This window comes from Micromys minutus (genome assembly GCF_963924665.1).
Source record: "Micromys minutus genome assembly, chromosome: 23".
NCBI classification, from domain to species: Eukaryota; Metazoa; Chordata; class Mammalia; order Rodentia; family Muridae; genus Micromys; species Micromys minutus.
Window position 1 is genome coordinate 6,797,413 of NC_137958.1, and position 22,799 is coordinate 6,820,211.

Sequence of the window (22,799 nt, forward strand, 5' to 3'; positions counted from 1 at the left end):
GCTATAAAGAATCATCTGCTCCTTCAACCAATACCTTGGAAGAGTAAGCTACCTGTGCCATGGTCAATGGGTAACAGCTGTGTTAGTGACACATGAGAGTGATATAAGCATACTTTTAGCCGCACTCTTGGCCAATGTCTGGCATCTATATTCTTGATGATTGTTCCTTTTTCATCCATTCTGGATTTTTTTTAAAAAATAAAATTCTGAAGGCTAAAAAAAGGAAGGAAGGAAGGAAGGGCTGGAGAGATGACTCAGTGGTTAAGAGCACTTCCAGAAGTCCTGAGTTTAATTCCCAGCAACAACACAATGGCTCTAAACCATCTGTAATGGGATCTGATGCCCTCTTCTGGTGTGTCTGAAGATAGCAACAGTGTACCCACATACATGAAATAAACAAATAAATCTTTAAACATTAAAATAAAAAATTGGCTTTTAAAACTCTTTAGACAAAGAAAAGCTAAAAAAATAGTATCTTTATATTAAAAAACCCCGTATTTTTCAAATTGAGCTCTCTAATCTTTTCCATTTTCTATTTTTCTATACAACCAGACTCTCAACAGGCAACTAACACAAGTTTAGCATTAATTTCACAAGCTTTCGACTTTATCTGCTTTCAAATCACACTTAACATCCCTCACAGCACTTGACTGTCCCCTACCAACACTCACCCATAACAATTCCTGTCTTAAATGTTTGTCTTGATCTTGTCTATCAGCTTTAGTTTCCAATATTCTCTCATGATTCAAGTGACATTACACAATAATGATAGTCATTGTATTTAGTCCATAGGAACAGGTCTAACTCTATGACTCCATACTTACACAAATAACTAATAATGGGCAATGTGGGGGTGTGTGTGTGTGTGCAGGCACAGGACAAAGCAGTCTTAAGCACCAGGCAGTAACTGCTACAGGTAAGAACCCCTGAAGCATGCTAATACCAACTCCTCAAAGCTTGGGAATGAGAATTTTCTTGGCCTCAATCTCATGATATTCACAATTACCAAGGGAAAGACAGCAAATCACAATAAATAAACCTTGTAGACACCAACCCAAGGATCAGAGAAACATTACAAAAATAAAACCTCAGGGGCCATCAACTCCAGCTTAGAACCTAGAAGACACAATGTGACTATTCTGGTAGTCTTACCAAAAACAAAGTACATGCATTTATTTAAAGAAAAGACTTTATATCTCTAGGGTGGCCTATGTATACTTGTAATAAACACATTGAACAAAAAACTAAAAAAAAAAAAAAAATAACCTTCAAAATTACATTTTAAATCAGACAAAGGTCCATAATCTGAAATACTCAAGAGGGTAATAAATTCAAGGCAAGCCTGAGTAACTTAGTGAGAAATATATATATATATATACTTAGTTATTAATTTTCTTTTTTTGAGACAGTATTTCCCTCTATGTAGGCCTGGCTGGCCTCAAACTCAGAGATCCACCTGCTTCTGCCCCCTGAGTGCTGGGATCAAAAATATGCACTACCACACCTAGTAATATATTTTTACATTTTATAAATTTTTAAAAATTTTTAATAAAATTAAATATTAATAAGGGTTGTATGAGGTGTCATTCTATAGGAGCTGTCCACCTTGGGGATTTGTTGTTGTCTGTTTGGTTGGTTGCTTGTTTTGTTTTTGTTTTGAGACAGGATCTCATTATGTATACCAAGATTACATTGAATTCCAGCAATCTACCAGCCTCTGTAAATTAAAGGTCTCCCAGTAGGACCTAGAGCTCCCTGATTTGGCTAGGCTGGCTGGCCACCAAGTCCCAGGGATCAATCACTCTCTACCTCATCAGTACTGGGATTGCAAACTCATTCACTGCCACCATGACTGAGGATCAAACTCAGGCTCTCATTTTTATATGGGAAACACTTTTTCAATTGAGCTGTGACACCCCCACCACCTCAGCTCCCAAGCTCTAACACTACCACTTGGGAGATAGAAAGATTAGAAATAAAACTAAAACAAAACAATACAAACCATACAAAACACCACAGTCCTGAAACCTAGCATCCTTGTGAACAAAGAAGGGCTCTAGAAGCTTTCAGTGCAATGAGAAGCAGGTACCTGCCTTCACAAGCCTGGAGCTGTCATCTGCCTTTAACCAGAGTAGACACTCCATGCACTGACACCGTTAAATGTTCCTGTACAGAGATCAGGAATGCTGCCTACAGAAGGAAGCATATTTGTTTTGGATAGTTTCCAGTACTGGAGGACAAAAGACCATATACACTCTTGTTTAGCTAACATATTACCTTTGCCTTTCCGGTCACACTGTGGTTTGGTTATGAGTCATCAATAGATAGCAAAGGATTTCCTCTAATTTAGAGATTTAGAGTAAAGGTGCCATCAATCCAGCCTATAACAGGATGCTCCTTCCAAGAGAACAGATCAACTGTCTACCCTGCAGAACAATGGCTCCACAATCTGGTCCTGTCTATCTACAGAGGGCAACTGTGTCATCAGGGAGGAAAGAATCTTGTCAGCTATCTTATTTGCTTTGTTACAAGTCTTCCAAACCTAACTTTGGCAGCAGGCTACCCAATTAGTAATTTTACAGCCATACCTTTACCAAGCAACAGGATTCAAGACATCTTCCCTGAAATTGGGGTACATAATTGGCCACTGCTTAGCCACTGCATTAAAAAAAAAAATTTCAATCTACTTGTTTGTTGACTTGTGTTTTTCCTTTGTAGCTAGCAAGTTTATAAGAAAGACTAAAAGATGCCTCCAAGGGTCAGAAATGAGATACACCAACTATCCTACTTATTATCAATATCTTTGTTTATATAACCATCTTCACCTTCAGATTTTAAAAAGGACTGTTTTCCTTTAATATCTAACTGGTATCAGGTTCAGCAGCCAACAGGAATAAAAAGCACAGGTTATGATTCTAATTTTCAATGTGACTCATACTAGTAAAAGTGCAGTTTTACCACCAGGCTGAAAATGAACCAGCTTGCAACAAGGTAGACAGTAATTCTGATCAGAACCCACAAAGAACATACACTATGCAGCTTCATCCTGTAGCTGCATCACCAAACCACACCTACTGAATTTTTTGTTAAAAATCTCAAAATAAATAAATGTAACTTAATTAAGTCTCAATATGGAGGATGACATTCTCTAAAACAGCCGCAAAGCTTAGCTTAGATGTGTAAATTTAATCACAGAATTCACATCTTTTACGAAGCAAACCATCACAGCCAAGATTCAAGACACATGACAAAGTGGAAACAAATATTTGAAACAGCACAAACATGACCTGTGAGAGCATTCAGTAATGATATAAAAGGCAACAACCAAAGAGAAAAATCAGCAAAAGCATATGTACCTCATAGAAAACATACCTTTTAAACACAAGAACTTCAACTCCACTTATTTTAAGAAAAAAGGTGAAAAATTATAAATAAGAAAAAAGGTAAAAATTATAAATAAGGATTTATTTCTTGTTTCTGTATGTGTAAGAAATATCAAATATGAGTCTTTTATAATATTATAAAACTTATGTGTAGAACAAGGAATTAAGATCTTTTTGTCTCCCCACCTTATAAGACTTAGAAATATTTGAATTTTCCCCATCCAGTAAAACCTGTTTATTCAAAGGCCCAGTGCTATATTCTAGGAGTCTGACTCCTTCTCCATTCTCCACGTCCTTCCTTTCCTCTGCACCAACTAGCCGATTGAGTAAGATGGTGAGGTAAACTATAGCCAACTGGGAAAAGACAGTTGCCACTTTCCTTAGTAAAAAACCAAATCTGCTTCCTGTCCTGGTGTGTATTTGCTCTTTCAGAGTATACCCTCTTGGTCGTGAGTAAAGTGTTTACTTCATCCAGACACTTCAGTAAGAATGGTGGTCTCCTTTGTGATCCTGGATTTATTTCTAACATGTATTTGGGACATATAATGTTTACTAATGCAATGTGCAGGGCAGACAGGAAAAACAAGTTCTTTTTTACACTGACATAACTTCCTCAGAGGTAACTTACTCAACCCAAAGCTTGCACTCAGAAGTTTCACTTGCAGGAATTTACAGATGATAATGATAGCCACGAGTTTAAGTGTTATTTGAATTAGAGAGGGAGAAATACTGCTCAGTATGGTAGTACACATCTCTAATGTTAGCATTTGGAAACCAGTTGACAGGAAGGCAGCTACAAATTTCAGACAATCTGAGTATAGAGACAATCAAGTTTCAGACTAGCCAGGACTTCTCAGTGAGACCTGTTTCAAAAAAAAAAAAAAAAAAAAAAAAAAAAAATCAAACAAAAGAACCTAAACCAATCAATCCTGAAAGCAACTATAAGAGCCATTTAAAACATCAGCAGTGAGAACAGGTACTGAAGCCAGTACCAGAGCCACTCAGAACAATGCAGAGGATCTGCCTGCCTTTTCCTTCTCCCAGCTGGATTATTAAGGGACAGAAACAGGCAGTGGGGTTCAAGGAGCATCAGAATGTGTTTTAAACAAGGAGAGGAATGTGGACACCTACATGATTAAACACACAGAGAAGACAGTCGTGGGAGGCTGTGGAAAGTCCAGAAGCCAAGTCTGAAAAAGAGAAATAAAAGCTGGGAGGGAAGGAGAGAACAGAGTGGAAAGATAAGTGGACTATTTGGTTTACTTTTCCATCGTTTGAATTATTGCCTGTGTAAACTAGTTATTTTCTTGCTTTTTAATCTTTTGTTGCATTTATTTATTTTTTTTGTTTTGAGACAAGGGTTTTCTGTGTAACCCTGTATACCAGGCTGGCCTCAAATCATCCACCTTCCTCTGCTTCCTGAGGGCTGCGATTAAAAGTGTGTGCTACCAACACCACCTAGTAATTATTATTTATTAACTCAGAGATATTTGTTTCTACCTCTCAATGAAAGTCATGCACAATCATACCTTCACTACTCTCTTGAATCTATTAACTTCATTTCCAAGAGAACCACTTCCGAAGATGTCCTCTTAATTCCACATGCATACCACAACATGCACAACCTCACACTTTAAAGGTCATTAAAAAACTAGAAATATGTACAGGGCATATTTGTGAGCATGCATGCAAGTGTGCTCTCCTGTGCATGCACATATGGGGGCCAGGTCATCTTTGGGTATCTCCTTTTTTTTCTGAGATGGGCTCTCACTGAACATAGAGCTCCCTGCTTTGATAATCAGGCTAGCCAGCTAGTCCTGTGGATTTACCTGTCCTCTTCACATTACTAGGGTTAGTGTGGTGGTTTGAATATGCTTGGCCCAGGGGGTAGCACTACTGGGAGGTATGGCCTTGTTGGAGGAAGTATGTCACTGTGGGCCTGGGCTTTAAGACCCTTCTCCTTCCTAATCAATTGGAAGCCACTCTTCTAGCAGCCTTCAGATGAAAATATAAAATGCTCAGCTCCTTCTACACAATGTTTGCCTAGACGCTGCCATGCCTTGATGAGAATGGACTGAATCTCTGAATGTGTAAGCCAACCCCAATTAAATGTCCTTATAAGCCTTGGTCATGGTTGTCTGTTCACAGCAGTAAAATCCTAAGACAGTTAGTTACAGCCATGCTGTAAGGAACATAACTTAAACACCTTTTTGTGACTTGGCAATGCTCTCTAGCCATATTCCTGATACACACCTTTGCTAGCGTGTGGATTGAGACCCATCAGCAAGAGGACTTGAGACTGAGTGGTCTAGGCTTGAACTTCTGTGGGCCTATCTGCTTCAGCTCTGGCTAGCCCACATAGGCCTATCTGACAGAGCTAACTGTTGGTTTATACTCTCAAAGACCTCCTGGAAACCTTCCTAGCTTTCTACAACTAAACGACTTTATGGAGGAAGTTGGTTGAGCTTACAAGCTTCTGAAGCATCATCAACGAAGGTTCTCCAGGGGGGATCTGTAGCAGTGTAGGACTCCCAAAGTCTCAGCCTAGGTGCACCGTCCCATAGAACACAACTTGATGATAGATGGCTGCAATGGCAAGAGGCTTATTTTTGATCTGACGCACATGGAGTTGCTCAGCCTCACAGGGAGAGTCAACCCTGAACTCAAAAAGCACACATCTTTTATATCTTTTTGTGAGGGGGATGGACTGCTATATTGTGATTGGTCAGCAAAGCAGAGTATAATTTTAAACTCTTTGGTCAGAAAGGGGAGAGGAAGGGGGAGAAACGTTGGCAGTAAGGTTGTTGACAATTCTTAGCATTCAGTACAAGGAGGAGCAGGGGGGTTATTCCTAAAGCAGTTATTTTTGTTTTGTCTTAATTCAGCTTGGTTAGCACAGCCTAGTTATTCTGACCTGTCCACTAAAACTTTGTTTTTACATTTTAAAAATCTTGTTTATACATTCTCAAAAATTTTGAGGGATTTAGGCTGATGATGTACATTTGGACTTTTCTATGAGACCTTGTGGCTGTCAAGCCAGTAAATTCTGTCCTCAAAAATGGGTGTTTTGGAAAAGTCTCAGAGCCCCTAAAATCTTTGTTTTCTACATTTACCCTCCCCCCTTTTTGGCATGATTTTAATCTTAAAATCATAATTTGGTCTCATCATTGGCCTATATTGTTGCCTTAACATCCTTATTTGCACTGTACTAATACATTCTCTAATAAAAGTAATTAAGCGATTTAAAATGCAAGGCCTGAAGGTCAAAAGCAAGAGAAGAATGATCAAAGGTCGTATCAGAGTTAAAACTAAAGTGACCCCCCCCCTGCTGTAAAAACAGGTCTAGCTCTCTCCTGTTCTGTAGGACTACCTCTGCCAGTAAGGTGAGCATCTCTTAAAGGTGGGAGATTGAACTTTTTATCCACTTGTTCTCTAAGAGGACCCAGATCTCAGTGCCTCCATGTTTCTCCAATGCCATAATGTCTGAAGCCTTCTCTTAACCTCCATAGGCACAAAGCACACATGCAGTACATACATACATGAAGGAAAATTCAGTTTTTTTTTTAATCTTAAGGAAAAATGGTAGACAAACAGGATAATGTAAAACTAAACAAGGGGCTGGGATACACAGCAAAGGAACAAAAACAAAGAGAGACCCTGCCTCAAACTAAAGTAGTTATCTCTTGATTTCCACACATTCACTGTGGTATACACAACCACTATTATCCCCTACACACACACACACACACACACACACACACACACACCCCACACCACATACATGAACTGTTGTATGACTTTTCCTGGAGAAGCTGAACAAATGTTTACTCACTGAAGATAGGATACCAAAATAAAATAAAACAAAAAACCGAACTCTACCAATATCTAACTTGATGAACCAATTAGTTTACTAGATTGTTCACAGAAATAAACAGTTCAAAGACAGCTGCATCACCAAAAACCTTTCATCATGAACCTTCACAAAAGTAGCATCTCTGTAGGACATGTAGGCCACTCAACAAACTGAAAAATCTCTTTAGTATTTACATAACCCTAAGGAGCAAGGAACTGTGATAGTTTGTATGTGCTTGTTCCAGGGAGTAGCACTATTAGCAGGTGTGGGCTTGAAGACCCTAGCTGCCTGGAAGTCAGTATTTTGCTAGTAGCCTTCAGATGAAGATGAAGAACTCTCAGCTCCTCCTGCACCATGCCTACCTGGACACTAGTATGCTCCCACCTTGATGACAATGAACTGAACCTCTGAATGTGTAAGCTAGCCCCAATTAAATATTGTCCTTTATAAGACATGTATTTGTCATAGTGTCTGTTCACAGCAGTAAAACTCTTAAGACAGGGACTGTGTAAATCTTACAGGTTTGAGAAACTTGACAGTTGTGAGTTCTTTATTTCCCTCACCTTACTAACCCTTCCTCTAGAATGAAATATTTTATTTAGAATTGTCTTAGTCAGGGTTTCTATTCCTGCACAAACATCATGACCAAGAAGCAAGTTGGGGAGGAAAGGGTTTATTCAGCTCACACTTCCACATGCTGTTTATCACCAGAGGAAACCAGGACTGGAACTCAAGCAGGTCAGGAAGCAGGAGCTGATGCAGAGGCCATGGAGGGATGGATGTTACTGGCTTGCTTCCCTTGGCTTGCTTTCTTATAGAACCCAGGACTACTAGTCCAGGGATGGCACCACCCACAATGGGCTGAGTCCTCCCCCTTGATCACTAATTGAGAAAATGCCTTACAGCTGGATCTCATGGAGGCATTTCCTCAACTGAGGCTCCTTTCTCTGTGATAACTCCTGCTTGTGTCAAGTTAACACACAAAACCAGCCAGTACAAGGATATTGCTACACAACACTATACACGTATCCAAAATAAATAAGTAAAATATTAAAATAAAATGAAAACAATTTTGTACAACAAAAAACCTTCAATAAAAAGAGGCAACAACTCACAGAAAAGGAAGAACATATACATGCCAAAAAAACCCCACCCAAAACCAAAATACAACTTTAAAAATGGACAGTTTTCAAAATATAACCATATGAAAAAAATTGCTCACACCTTTAATCCCAGCACTCAGAAGGCAGAGGCAGATGGCATATCCCTGAGGTAGAGGTCAGCCTGGTCTACAGAGCAAGTTCCAGGACAGCTAGACACAGAGAAACTGTCTTTAAAACAAAATAAATGAAAACAAAAAAAGAGGAAAAGAAAAAAATTAAAAATTGTTCACTATCAATTATCCAAAAAAGAAACACAAATCAGCTTTGAAGAGATGGTTCATTGGTTAAGAGTACTGGTCACTCTTTCAAAGGCCAGAGGTTGATTCCCAGCACCCACCTGGCAGCTCACAAACACCAGTAACTCCAGTCTCAACATAACTGACACTATCTTGGGGCCCCCATAAGCAGAAGGCATATACATGATGAACAAATACATGGAAGCAAAATTCTAATATATATTAAAAATAAAGAAATCAAATAATAAAAACTCCACGAACAAATACACTCTCCAGTTACAAAACTGTTGTCAAAAGACTAAATAAACGCTAATGAGAAGACAGGAAAAAAGTCTTTTACACTGTTGGTGGGTATGTAAAATAGTATGGCCACTTATGTACATCAGGGTAGGGGGTCCTCAAAAATTACATATAGATTTACTGCATATATACTACCATGTATCATATTTTGCAAAAGGAAATGAAATCAGCATGTTAAAAATGTCTACAAATCCTGTTGTTGCAGCATTATTCACAAAGGCCTGGAAGGAAATCAATCTAGGTTCCTGTCCCAGATGAATAGACAAAGGAAATGTGGTACACATACACAAGGAACATTATCCAGTTAAAAAGAATGAAATCCTATCTATAACAAAATGGGTAGAATTGGAAGACATGTTAAATGAAATAGACAAACATAAAAAGACAAATACGATAAGTTCTCTCACACAGATGAATGCCTTAAAAAACGAGGGGAAAAAAGTCCAGGGCAGGGGCTAGAGAGGTAGTTCAGCAGTTATGAGCACTTATTTCTCTTGTAGAGGTCCTGGGTTCCATTTCCAGCATCTATATGGAAGCTCACAACCATCTTTAATATAACTTCAGTTGTGGGGTAAGAAGGTCTAATCCCTCTTCTGACTTCCACAGTCTTCTGCAAGCTTATAGTGCACATAGATATACACTCAGGTGAACACACACAGACAATAAAAGCAGTAAGTAAATAAACTTAGGTGTATTTAAGTATGGGGGTGTATGTATGTATACCATGTGCATGCCTAGTACCCACAAAAAGTAACCAACTGCAGATGGCTGCAAGCTGCCAGGTGGGAGTTGGGAATTGAACCTGGTCTGCTGCAAGAACAAGTGCTTTCTTACCCTCTGAGCAATCTCTCCAACCCAACAAATTGAACTTTTTAAAAGGAAATCTGAATGCAAAAGTAATTATAACTAGTACAGGCTAGGTAGGAGAGGAGAGGAGATGGTAAGAAGAGAAAGACAACAGAACAAGTTCTAGTGCACCAAAGCATGAGTGGTGACAATACACTATAACCTCTTAACAGACTTCATGAAGAGAAGGGCCCACAGGCTCCATATAAGAAAATCACGAGGGGCCAGTGTGAAGGCTCAGGTACGAAGAGTGCCTGCTGCCAAGCCTCATAACCTGAGTTCCATCCCCGAAATCCACAGGACAGAAGAATACAATTGACACCCAGAAATTGCTCTTGACCCTCCAATCATGCGTCATTTCACAAAGAAATGTTAAAATTTTGTTTTTAAAAATAAAAGAGGGGCTGGAGAGATGGCTCAGTGGTTAAGAGCACTGACTGCTGCTCTTCCAGAGGTCTTGAGTTTCAATTCCCAGCAACCACATGATGGCTCACAACCATCTGTAAGGAGTGTGTCTGAAGACAGCTGCAAGTGTACTCACTTTAAACAAACAAACAAATAAATCCTTAAAAAGAAAGGGTCCAGTACACGTGGTGCTTGCCTTAATTCCAGTCTACATGAGGCAGAGGCAGGAAGATGTGAATTCCAGGACAGCCAGAGTTCTTACACAGAGAACACTCTTGAAAAGTCAAAATAAATGAATGAACAAATAAATACTTTTTAAATGAGAAAGATAGTTGGGAATATAGAACACAGTGTTAGAGCACTGTCTGGCACATTTACGAGGCCTTGAGTTTGATCCTCAATAGCATTAAAAAAAAAAAAAAAAAAAAAAAAACCCAGAAAGCCAGCCAGCCACTAAGGGAATGACAATACTCCATATTCTGCATGTGCTAAAGCATTGTGCTCTATAAATATGTGCAAGAGTGATGTTTCTCTTTCTTGAAACTTTAAAATGGATTAGACTTTAAAATACAAGCTCATTAATACTACTAAATAAGACAAAAGAAATAAGACAAAACCTGGGTGATATTAACATTGGTGAAGAAATTTTAGACATATCAGAAACATAAAGCATGAAAACAAAGATAAATTGGACTTCACAAAGAGTAAAATTTTCTGCTCTATGAAAGGTATTGTTAAAAGAATGAAGAGTCAAGAGTGTAAAAAAATATTTACAGAAGACATATGAAAACAGACTTGTAGCTACAGCATACACAAAATGGAAATAAAGAACTTAACAGTAAGAAATCAAACAACTCAAGACACCTGATCAAAAACATACACATGGCATCCAGGTGTGGTACATACCTAAGGCACTGACAATCCTAGCACTTGCATCTAATTCCAAAACAGAAGAATCTGGAGGTCAAGGTCAGCCTGGGTACATAGCAAAAACCTGTTTCAAAAATCAGGGGCTAGAGAAAGTCTACCAACACTCTGGGTTAAGTTCCCACCCAACACTGCAAAAGAATATTAAAAATAAAGAATGCTCATTAGTATTTACCCAAATTCAAAGCACACAAATGTTTATAGTGGCTTAATTCATAATTGCCCCTAATTTAAAAGCAATCATGAGTCTTTCAATACAGATGAATAAGGCAAACTGGTACATAACATGAAATATTATTAAATGGGAGAAGTGTTATTAAGCTACAAAACATAAGCAAACCGCTCGGTGTATGAAGTCAATGTGCAGGTCTTGGTGTGGTGGCTCACACGAGAAGCTCAAAGGTGTTGTAAGTTTTAGGCCAGATTGGGCTACATAGAAAGAGCTTGTATTTAAAAAAAAAAAAACAAAAGATTTTAACATTAGTAGCAGAAATCAAAAAGACTGTAGGAAATAGAAGTGAGAAGGATATTTGAGAACTTTGTTTCTACCCATTTTTCTATAAACCTTAAACCACTCTTAATATATATCATACGATTATACAAAATAAGATGTAGGTTGATGGGATGGTTCAGCAGGTTAAGGTACTTGCAGCCAAACCTGACATCCTGAGTTTGATCACTGGACCCACACAAAAGAAAGGAGTGCCCTGGCACTCACATGCCCATATAAATGCACATATACATAAGATAAATATTATTTTAAAATTGAAATAAAATAGCCAGTGAGGCATGGAAAGTATGGAGGAATTTTAAAATGCATATAAAAGTGAAAGAAGTTATTCTGAAAGGCTGTGTTTTAGGATTCCAACACTGACATTTTGGGGAAAGTAACTCTATGTAGACAGGATTGCCAAAGTTAAGCAGAGGAAGGGCAGTGGCTAGGCTGAGAACAATGGGGTTTAAAGGCAATGGGAACTATTCTGTATGATGCTGGGTTAGTGTTAGGTCATTATAGTAATCATTTTCGAGAATCATAAGATACAAAGCACTATGGACTTCAGCTGACAATGTCACAGAGGAACAAATTCAACACACAGTAACTCTACCGCCTGCTCCTCTGTCCGCAGCCTGCTTCAGAGGATAAAGCAACGAGCAAACACTGAAATGACTATAATTCAACTACCACTATTAGATTAAGTGGCTATGGAAACTTGCAAAGGTAATCTTAGAAGTTGCAAAGGTAATGTTAAAGTCATTCATCCTACCTAAAACTTTTCTACATCCACATACACTCTCACTTTCAATCTGAAAGTAGTTCCCAACCAGATACACCTGGTTTTTCCAGGTTCGTCCCTGTATTTTTACTCATTGCCTCCCCTCATTTTGCTGTGTCCGATTCTGTAAAACTTGGTCAAGTTGTCCTATCACCCAAACCTGCCTTAGACTTCAAATTCTTTCTCCCTGCCATCCATTCAATCTTCTGGTCTTTTACAGAGAGGCACTGTACACCCCCTCCATTCTTCGCCTAACTGAAGTCTTGACTTCAGCTCCTGTTACCCTAAGGGGCACACTCACTAGTCACCAGTCTTCCACTCTCAAATCTAGACTATGGTGTTATCTAGAGGTAACCATTCAGCATTCAACACTTCTGGTCCACTTCTTCCTCCCATAAACTCATTCTCCAGACATCATCCTCCTCAGGATCCGAAGATGTGATACTTCCTGTCCCAAACTTGAATCAGCAACTATGCTACCAGTCAGTTTACTGATATCCCTCATACCCCCATGTCTACTCAGATTACTCAGATTAATCATGGAGTAACACATCTAGTAACACATGCCTGAACCCCACAAGAACTTTAGCACTCATTCCTCAAGCTCTGTTCCTCTGTAGTCTTCTAGCTTAAGCACACACCTGGAATAATCTGCTCAAAGATTCCTTCTCCTCAACCCTCAAGAGGTTGAGAATCAGCTCACAGGTGGAAACCATGACCCAGCCAAGATTTCCTCTCCAGACATTCTGGTATGGAGATCAAGGCACTCAACCAGGAAACATGGCCACCGCTTGGCTAGAATGAAATAAATGAACAGGACCTATATAGAATGCAACTCTAAGAGAATAGCTGAGATAGACTACTGGTAGCACGGAAACTGGACAGTTTTTGACCTGTACATTCTATGAAATATCATCGTGCCTCCCACAGGCTTTTTGTTTATTTGCTTTTCTGCACTTAGTTTCAGTGGATTTTTGTACTTGCAATCAAATGACGGCTAAGATTCTCCTCTATACACACATGCAAGCTGCCAAATAAGCTGTGCCATCAGGATGTATCCTGATTTCAGAAGCAGACTCAGAGCTGGGTGTGTTGCTGCATTCCTGTCTGTGATTCCAGCACTTGGAAGGCAGAGGCAAAAGGACTGTATATAAATTTGAAGCCAGTAAGTTCCAGGCCAGCCTGGATTACAGTATAAGGTCCAGTCTCAAATATAACCATGTACAAGTAGAAGACGGTAGAACTGAAGCATTGGAAACCACCACACACCTACTTCAAACTTTCTGCACTGTCCCTTCAAACCCATCCTACTTCCCTCCTTTCTAGACCAAGTCAACCAATTCTGTCTGTATGAACCTGAGAGAAATACAAACATGAACAACAACAAAAAGTCACCAGTACACTATAACTTCTCAATGTCTAAGTCTTATCTCCCAACAAGACTATAAACTCATCAAGTCTTGGATTTTCCCAGCATATAGCTCTTACAGATAAAAAACATAAACATATTCATTTAACTTTAAAAAAGAAAACACTAAACAGTTTTCCATTAAGCTGAAGAAGGGAAAGATTTCAAATATACTAGAATAGCCAAAATTCCCAAGACTATCAATACCACTTATTGGCCAGGATCTGAGTCAACAGTGCCCCCAGACTCTGCTGGATGTAGGGTAGTGGGCACATCAACTAGGGAAGCAGTGGGCAATGTGCTCCAGCAGAACACAAGTGTAAGCAACACCCACCAAGACACATGTAATAAGCACCCATGAAAACCAGAACGGGTTAATTGTATTTTTATTCATGTCCTGGACCAATAGAGACACAGTGGGATGGGAGAATCTATCAAAGAAAATGCCTAGCTCGAGAAGCAAGGCACAAAGGATAACCAAGCTGCACCCACTTCATCTGCACCAAGTTCAACAGTTAAAACTGATCAGTAGTGACAGGCCAGAAAAGCAGTTTCCTTGGTGAAGAACAACTATGGGTAGGAATACCAAAAATATTCTTTATCTGAAGAGCTCATTTACATACAGATGTGTCCAGATAAAAATCCTTTATGAAATGAGGCTGGAGTAAAGACCCAGCAGCACTGCTCTTGCACATAGAAAAATTTGGAAAGAGGAAAAAAAAAAAAGCCAAAAAAAATTTACATTAAAGGGCTAGGGAGATGGCTAAGCAGTTAAGGTCACTTACTGCTTTTGCTGAGGGCCCGGGTTTTGTTCCTACTACCCACAATTGTCCTTAACTCCAGTTCCAGGAGATCCGAAGCCCTCTTCTGACCTCTGCAGGAACTAAGCAAGCTTGTGGTGCACATAGATACATGCAGGCAAACACTCAGACGTATAATTCTTTTTTAATATAAAGCTTTAAAATTTTGCCTAAAAGAAAAAAGTCGTTTTAACTTAATTCTAGGGACCCTGTCTGGATTCCGGGGCCGGCCTAGAGCATCAAGGCTAGGTGCCCTCATCCTTCAGACTGCCCCCAGAAAGCCAGAGTGTCAAAACCTTCACAAGGGGAAGGCTCCTAAGCGACGCAGACCCCAGGCAGGCACAACTCTGTATTGCTCCGAGTGAGGCAGGCTAAAGCGAGATGCAGGTTACAAAGACCTTGTCCTACCTGACCCCTTCCACTTCATAGGCATGAGGACTCCTCCCTAAGCTGTTCTTGAGGGCAGAGCACTCCAAGCTTGTGAGGTGCGGGTATGTCTAGTTTACAGCTTGTGAAGAGTTTAAAGGGTGGGGGGGCAGCTGCCTCGCAGTGCTGGAGAGCTAACCGTGTAACGCCCCCAGCCACTGACTGCCGGTGCACGTGTGTTTCCAGGTCAAAACTGCGGCCCTTGGGCAGGCGCGGCGAGGTCGCAATGAATGACCCAGCCGCTCAGTCCGCGGCTCGACAGCGCTCCTCTGGAGCCTCCTCACAGACCTGTCAGGACTGCACGGCAGCCGCACCCGGCCGGAGCTCGCTCCACAGCGGACCGCGGAGCAGCGCCGCCCGGGCGCTGACAGGCCGGCGTTCGCCTCAGGCCCGGGTTCGGTTAACACCTCGGGCCGCACGACCTCACCTTCCTGCTCGCGCCACCGAGAGACACCTTGGGCCTTGTCTTGAAGTCGCCTTCGAAGCTGAACATCTTCGCCGCCTATCCCATCTGCGCGGCCCGGCTGGCGGCGGAGTGGCCGGGGGCGGGCTCGGCGGGCTGGGCGGGGCCCGGCAGGGTCGTGGCCTCGCTGTCCCGCGCCGCCCCGCCTGCGGCTCAGCGCTCTCCGCCCTGCACGCGGGCGCGAGCGCGGCGACGCTGGAGGCCGGCCTGACCACGCTGCTTCATCCACGGCGCGCCGCCGCCGAGCGAAGAGCTCCCCGACTCGCGCCTGCACCGCGCTGCCGTCGGAGCCAAGATGGTGACCGCCCGCACTGCGCGCGCGGTCCCGTGAACGTGCGCGGCCGGGTCATCGACGGCGCGGCGCTCCTCCCGGCAGCCCCCGCGAGCGTCGGCGCCCGTCCCGCCATCGATTACACGGTGCTCCTCCCGGCAGCCCTTGTGCTAGCCTGCGTGCGCGGCTCTGCGAGATGCACCACCCTTCCGCGCGTGCGTCATGCCGCCAGCCGATCCCCGCCCCCCAATTGACGCCAACCCGGTCGCGCGCACTACTGAAGACAGAAAGACCTGCAGAGGTGGCCGCACCCATCCTCCAACTAGTTGTGGGGAACAGGTTACTAATACAGAGAATCTGGACCGTGACTCAGAAACGAATAATATATGACATACGAACAAAGGTACACACCTGACACATAAATTTATGCCATACACATAGAGATACACAAATGCACACCAACACATGTAAGTTATACCGCACAACATATGTATGAATACATAGCTAGCATACACGTTTAGGATATCAGTTCTTTACAAATACACAAATATACACCAACACACAAACGTCAATACAACACTCTATATGAATAGTTAATATATATAAATGCATGTCAAATGTATAAATGCATCATAAATATATACATAATGCACAAATATACCCTATCATATATCCATACACTTGTATACATGTCTAATATATGTATGCACATGTATTAAAACATGCACTGTTACATAAACATAAGTACAAACATAAAAATACACAAAGCAATGTAAATGAATCTGTCATATATAACATACATATACACATATGTCATACAAGGCAACATAAATACATATCACATATGCATGTATACATACACATATACATATGCAAAAAATAGTATGAATATACATAGTTTGATAAACACAAGCCATGGCATGCATGAAATATATATATCATAACCACATATGTGTCATATAAATACATAGTATGTATATCATATAGTATATGTTCTGTGTACATGCAGATATATTGTATATACATGACATATATATAAATACATAAATATATCACATATACATATGTTATCATGTGCACATGATTGGAGACATTATATTCTTGTTTTGCTTTGTTTTTTTGTTCTTCAAAAGATTTATTTATGTTATCTGTGTGAATATTTTGCCTACATGCATGTCTGTATTACATTACGTGTGTGTGCTTGGTGCCAGATCCCTTGGAAATGGAATTACCATGTAGGATCTGGAACTGAACCAAGTTCTCCAACAAGTGCTCTTAACTGATGAGCCATGTCTCCAGCACAGTTTAAATTTTTGTTTTTGAAATAAGGTCTCACTGTACAGCCCTAACTGTCCTGGACCTCACAGAGATCCTTCATCCACTGCCTCTCAGTGCTGGATTAAAGATGTGTACCACCATGCAACTACTTCCCGCCCCCTTTTTTTTTTACTTAAAAAAAGGTATTACATTTTAGTTTACTTAGTATTTATGGGGTAGGGTGAGTGCCATGATATGCATGTGGAAGTCAGAGTACAACTCGTCTCTCCTTCCACCATATGGGTATCAGGAACCAAACTCAGGCCATCAGGCTTGATAGCAAGCAACTAGTACATTTACCTTTCATCTGCTGAATCAATTTACCAGCTCTATCTGTCTGTCTGTCTGTCTGTCTGTCTACTTATCTACCTACCTATCTATCTTCTCTCTTGCAATCTCTCTTTCTCCCTCATTGGCTCTGTGCATGTGTGTATATATGTAAATATATATGTGAATGTCAGAGGACAATTTATAAGAGTCTGTTCCCTACTTCTACCATGTAGATTTAAGAGTATAAGCTCAGTCATCAGGCTTAATGGGAAGTACATTTACTGCTGAATCATCTTGCCAACCTCTACTGATGTACTGGCAACCGCACTAAGTGACAGAACCCCAAATATTGTTTGAATAATATGTAATGACTAAAAGGCCATGGGAAGAGGTAGATAAAAAAAATCCCTATAGATACATACCCCTACTAAACAGATGGTGTGACATTGCCACATGTAGGTTGATGTCTATATGCAGGTGAGGGCTGGCACTAGTTAAGTCAAGGCGATACATGACTGAATGGTAGAGAGTGGGGCAGGGACAAAGTTTTGGTAGGTGGAAGAGAAGAAAAAGGAAAGAGAATCAAGATGGAGCGGGAGGAGGAGGTTTTAGATCCAGGTGGTCTTAACTGGCAATAGGTAGATAATGATTATTTCTAAGGGTTTCTATGGGTCAATTTGTTTTATCTAGGTGGGTGGTTTACATCTCTGTCAAATGGTTGTGAGCTTATTGTGTGGATGTATTGTGTGGAGAATTTATAAATTGTTGATTATTGAGTCATGATTTTACAGGGCTGTGGGGAATTTGAGCTAAGTTCCCAGTTGGCAAGGAGACAGCTGGGAGAGGGCAGCCCTCGGACCACCTGGGTCTGAGAGTACTTGGGGGCAGTGTGGAGCTGCTGAGATAAAGATACCCCACAGTGCCATGTGGCCCTAATGGTGCCGGCACTAGCGAACGTTGAAAGGTTTTTTTATTTACTGCAACAATCACACACTAAGGAGGTCATGGAGCAGACCTTTCATTCTATTGAGAATTCAGAACTACCTGCAACATGCCTTGGCAGTTTCTCTAATAAAGATTTAAGCACACATTCTTACCATACAAACCAGCAATTGTCCTCTTACGCATTTGTCCAAGAGTAAGGAGGGCTGTGACTGAAACCACATCTGAACATGACACTTGCAGCAGCTTTGTAATTGCCCAAATCTGGAAACAAACAAACAGTGAAAGGAGAGTAACTATTGCACAACACCTGGGATGGCCTTCGAGGACAGGATGTTACACTAGCAAAAAACACTAGTGTCCAAAGGTCACATTGGTACTGTGAAATTCCACTTGAAACAGAGCCATGGTGCGAGAGTTGCAGACAGGGTAGAGGCAAACTCAGTGGTCTCGGGTGCCAGGAAAACCAGTAGTTGTGATAGTGGTTGCACAAAAGTGCATATGACAAGGTGACCCAAGTCAATTCGGGTGACACAGAATTATTTGGGGAAGACATTGAATGTGTTGTTATCTTGATTGTGCCAGTGATGTCGTGGGGTTTGTGCTAAGAAATAATGAGTACACATAAGGTAGAGAGCAATAGAAGACACTAGATATTGACCTCTGGCCTCCACATGCATATAGTCAGGCGAGCACAACCACTCTTGCACACACACACACACACACACACACACATGAACAAATAATTACAAATGTAGCTGTTGAAATAACACACTTTTATGATATTGGTATTCTGGAGGCCAAAGTCTTGTACAGCTCAGACTTCATGGCTATAGAACTGCCTTTGGAGGCTGCAAGGTAAATCTGCTTTTTGCCTCTTCTAACTTCTAGGAGCCTCCTGTGCTCCAGGGCCCCCTCCCCCTGATCATATCCTGCTCCTTGTGTTTGTCTTCCGGTTTCTTCCTCTGACTGACCTTTCTGCCTCCTTCCTGTGAGACTCTGATTATTTGGGGTTTCTGAAGATAGTTCAGGGTCATCCTCCTGCCACAGCTCTCAGTTCTAGGCATTAGGGTGTAGATAGACCTCTTTACTACATACTTTATTATAAAGTATTATCTCTATAGGAGTGTCCTCTTTTAAATGAGATTATATTTCTCCCTTTCCCCCCCCCCCATTTTTTAAACCAAAATATACCATAGGTGGTGCTGGAGAGATGGCTCAGTGATTAAGAGCACTCACTGGCTGCTCTTCCAGAGGATCCAGCTTTGATATATAACACAGATATCCTTTGATGGAGTACCTAGAAATTTATTGTACTAATTGTTATATCTTCTTTGAGTCCTGTCCTTTCCATATGGTTCTGTCATAACACAGCATCCCTGATTGCTGGAAATTTATGTTGGTTAAAATGTTTGAGATGGATGGATGGCCCTATTCCTCAACCGGGGGCTGTGCCTGACCTCTGGATATGGACACTACAGGTTTTATCTCCCCTTTGTTGAATATTTTGGCTATTGTCATTCCCTTTGGGTCCTGAGAACCTCTTGCTTCCCTGGAATCTGGGACTTCCTAGTGACTGCCCCCAGTTCCCCATTCCCTACTGCTACACGCCCTGTTCAATTTCCTGACCCCCCCGTACTTCTCCCCCATCTTCTCTCATACTTATCCTGCTCCTCATTTTTCCTGCCCCTCCTTTCTCCCTCCCATGATAATTTCGTTCTCCCCTTCTAAGTAGGACTGAAGCATCCACACTTTGGTCTTCCTTCTTCTTGAGCTTCATGTGGTCTGTGAGTTACATCACGACTATTCCAAGCTTTTGGGCTAATATCCACTTCTCAGTGTTATCAGTGAGCACACACATGGATGTCCTTTTGTGACTGGATTGCTTCACTCAGGATATTTCCTAGTTCCATCTATTTGCCCACGAATTTCATGAAGTGTTTTTATCACAGCAATAGAAAGTAACTGTGGAGGCCCAACTCAAAAGCTGCTTCAGAGAGAAGCCAGGACTTCAACAGCCGCACAGCTAGAGGAGTTCCTGTGATGTTTTGGTAAATAATCTGGCTCCCTTCTTGCCCCATCCTAAGGATTTTCCAGAGGCTAAATTGAGAAGTAATGGACTATTTTCTTTAGTGGAGGTCTTAAGACAGCATAATATCGACTCTGTTGCGTGGTTGTCAGTGATCACGCTTGCATAGATCTGCAATGAAAAAGAGCAAGGGGGGAGCAGAAAGAAAGTGGCTGGCGAGATGGTACAGTGGTTAAAAACACTGCTTGCTCTCCCCGAGGACTCACAAGGTAGCTCACACCCAACTGTAACTCCAGTTCCAGAGGATCCACTGCCCTCTTCTGGCCTCCGTGGGTGCTAAGTGCATGTGATACACAGACATATACAAGCAAAACACCCATACACATAAAATAAGAATTTATTTTTAAAAGGGAAACACAAATGTGCAGTTTGAAGAGCAAAAGAGTACCAGGAAAATTGCATGTTGGAGCCAAAGCCTGAGCTGTAAGAGATGCTGAGATTAAGGTGAGGCCTCATCTACTTTGGAACTAAGGGAAGGCTATCCTTAGGGCAATACCCTACCCAGTTAACCTTCCAGCTTGTGAAATGGACAGGTATAGGGAACTGTTTGTTCCTAAATAACAAAAAAAAAAAAAAAAAAAAAAAAAAGCTGCCACAAATGCCCTGGTGGTTGAACAGTGTCACCCATGTGATTCTGGCTTTAGAGTCATGAAAGATACACAAATAAGGGAGTTGTGGACTCTTCCTCAGTGGGTAAGGAGAGCTGTTGAGGTCAGGCAATGTGTGGCAGGCCACTCCCTTGCATAAAGGTCCCTAGAGATCAAGAACCCCTTAGAGGCCATGGTGTGAATTGAATTGTACTGGAGATGCCAAGATGTTGTTGAGAGCCATGAGATATCTGCCAAGTAGAACTGCAGACAAGGAGTGGAGCCAACCCAAGAGAGAGGTAATACTACAGTCAGCAAAGCTAGAAGGAAAGAAGCATCTAATCTCCTTGACATCGGACACAGTGCTACAGGATTTAGGGTTTGCCCTTCTGGATTTGATGTCTTCATTTGTTTGAAACAGGGTTTCTCTATGGAGCTTTGACTATCCTGAAACTTTCTCTGTAGACCAGGCTAGCCTCAAACTTAAAGGTCCTCTAACCTTTGCATCCTGAGTGCTAGGTTGGCCACAACAACCCTGCCACCCTGCTGGATTTTAATCTTGCTTTGGCTCAATATTTACCTCGTTATGCCTACATTCCTTTCTTTTGGAATAATAATATATAGTCTGTGCCATTGTGTGCTAGAATTCTGTAATTTGCTTTTTTTATTTTACTAAGAATTACAGTTAGAAAAAGACATTGGGCTTCAGACTTTTAAACAGTGTTGAGACTGAGAAACTATGGTGCCTTTTGAGGTTGGACTAAATACATTTTCCATTATGATATGGCCATAAGCCTACAGAGTAGAGTGTGGTAGTTTGAATAAGAATAGTTCCCATATGCTCATAAATTCAAATGTTTGATCTGCAGTTGATAAGTACTGTTTGGGAAAGTATTAGGATAGCCATTGTGGTGGTTTGAATATGCGTGGCCCAGGAAGTAGCTCTATTAAGAGGTATACCCTTGTTGGAATAGGTGTGCCTCGTTGGAGGAAGTGTGTCACTGTGGGGGTAGGCTTGGAGACCTTCCTCATAGAAGCCTGGAAGCGAGTCTACTCCTTGCTTTCTTTGGATAAATATGTAGACCTCTTAGCTCCTCCAGCACCATGTCTTCCATGATGATAATGGACTGAACCTCTGAACCTGTAAGCCAGCCCTAATGAAATTTTACCCTTTATAAGGGATGCCTTGGACATGGTGAGTTTTCACACAATGAAGACCTAACAAAGACAGCCATCATGGTAGGGAAGAATGGCAGTAGGGAGACAAGGTGATGAGAGCTCACACCTTAGATTGTAGGCAGGAAGCAGAAAGAGATGGGTCAAATTGAGAATGTTGCTTTTGAAACCTCTAAGTCAGTTCCCAGTGACAGTTCGTCCTGCAAGGCCACACCTCCTAAGTTTAACCATATAACACTACCAAGTGGAGACCAAGTATTCAAATACTTGATAATACTATGGGGGACATCTCATTCAAACTACCACATATACTGATACTATTTTGATGCCTTGACTTTGACAAAATTTTAATCACTCAAAGAGTTAAGAGCGTGCTTGGCAGCCATTCCATGTGTTGGAACAGATGGCCAGAGCACAAGTGCCCCCTACTGCTTCACCTGCTTTGGGATATAGGACCATCAAGGAGCAATCACTGCCATAAGCTTCAGAGCACATAACAATTTTGGAAGATGTGCACAGTACAAGTAGTTAGGAAGTGGTGTATATAAACAAAGCAGGGAATCAAAACCACTGCAGGAACTAGGGTCCTGCTAGGCTCCACTAAGGCTATACATACTCTCACTTGCTTCTCCCTAACCTAAGAGGTTAATAGGACTGCTGCCT

General features: G+C 41.4%; 1 protein-coding gene across 4 annotated transcripts in view; it reads right to left on the reverse strand.

Moving 5' to 3' along the window:
- UBE3C (ubiquitin protein ligase E3C) overlaps window positions 1-15,773 on the reverse strand; it is a 91,932-nt gene extending 76,159 nt beyond the window's left edge. For all 4 annotated transcript variants that reach the window (XR_013975513.1, XM_080936569.1, XM_080936570.1 and 1 more), the window contains exon 1: window positions 15,449-15,773. Coding sequence is in view for 3 of the 4 variants with exons in the window: in XM_080936569.1 (XP_080792695.1) it covers window positions 15,449-15,514 (66 nt within the window). In the remaining variant the exon portion in view is untranslated. The remainder of the gene's footprint in view (window positions 1-15,448) is intronic.
- Between the last annotated feature and the right edge of the window lie 7,026 nt (window positions 15,774-22,799).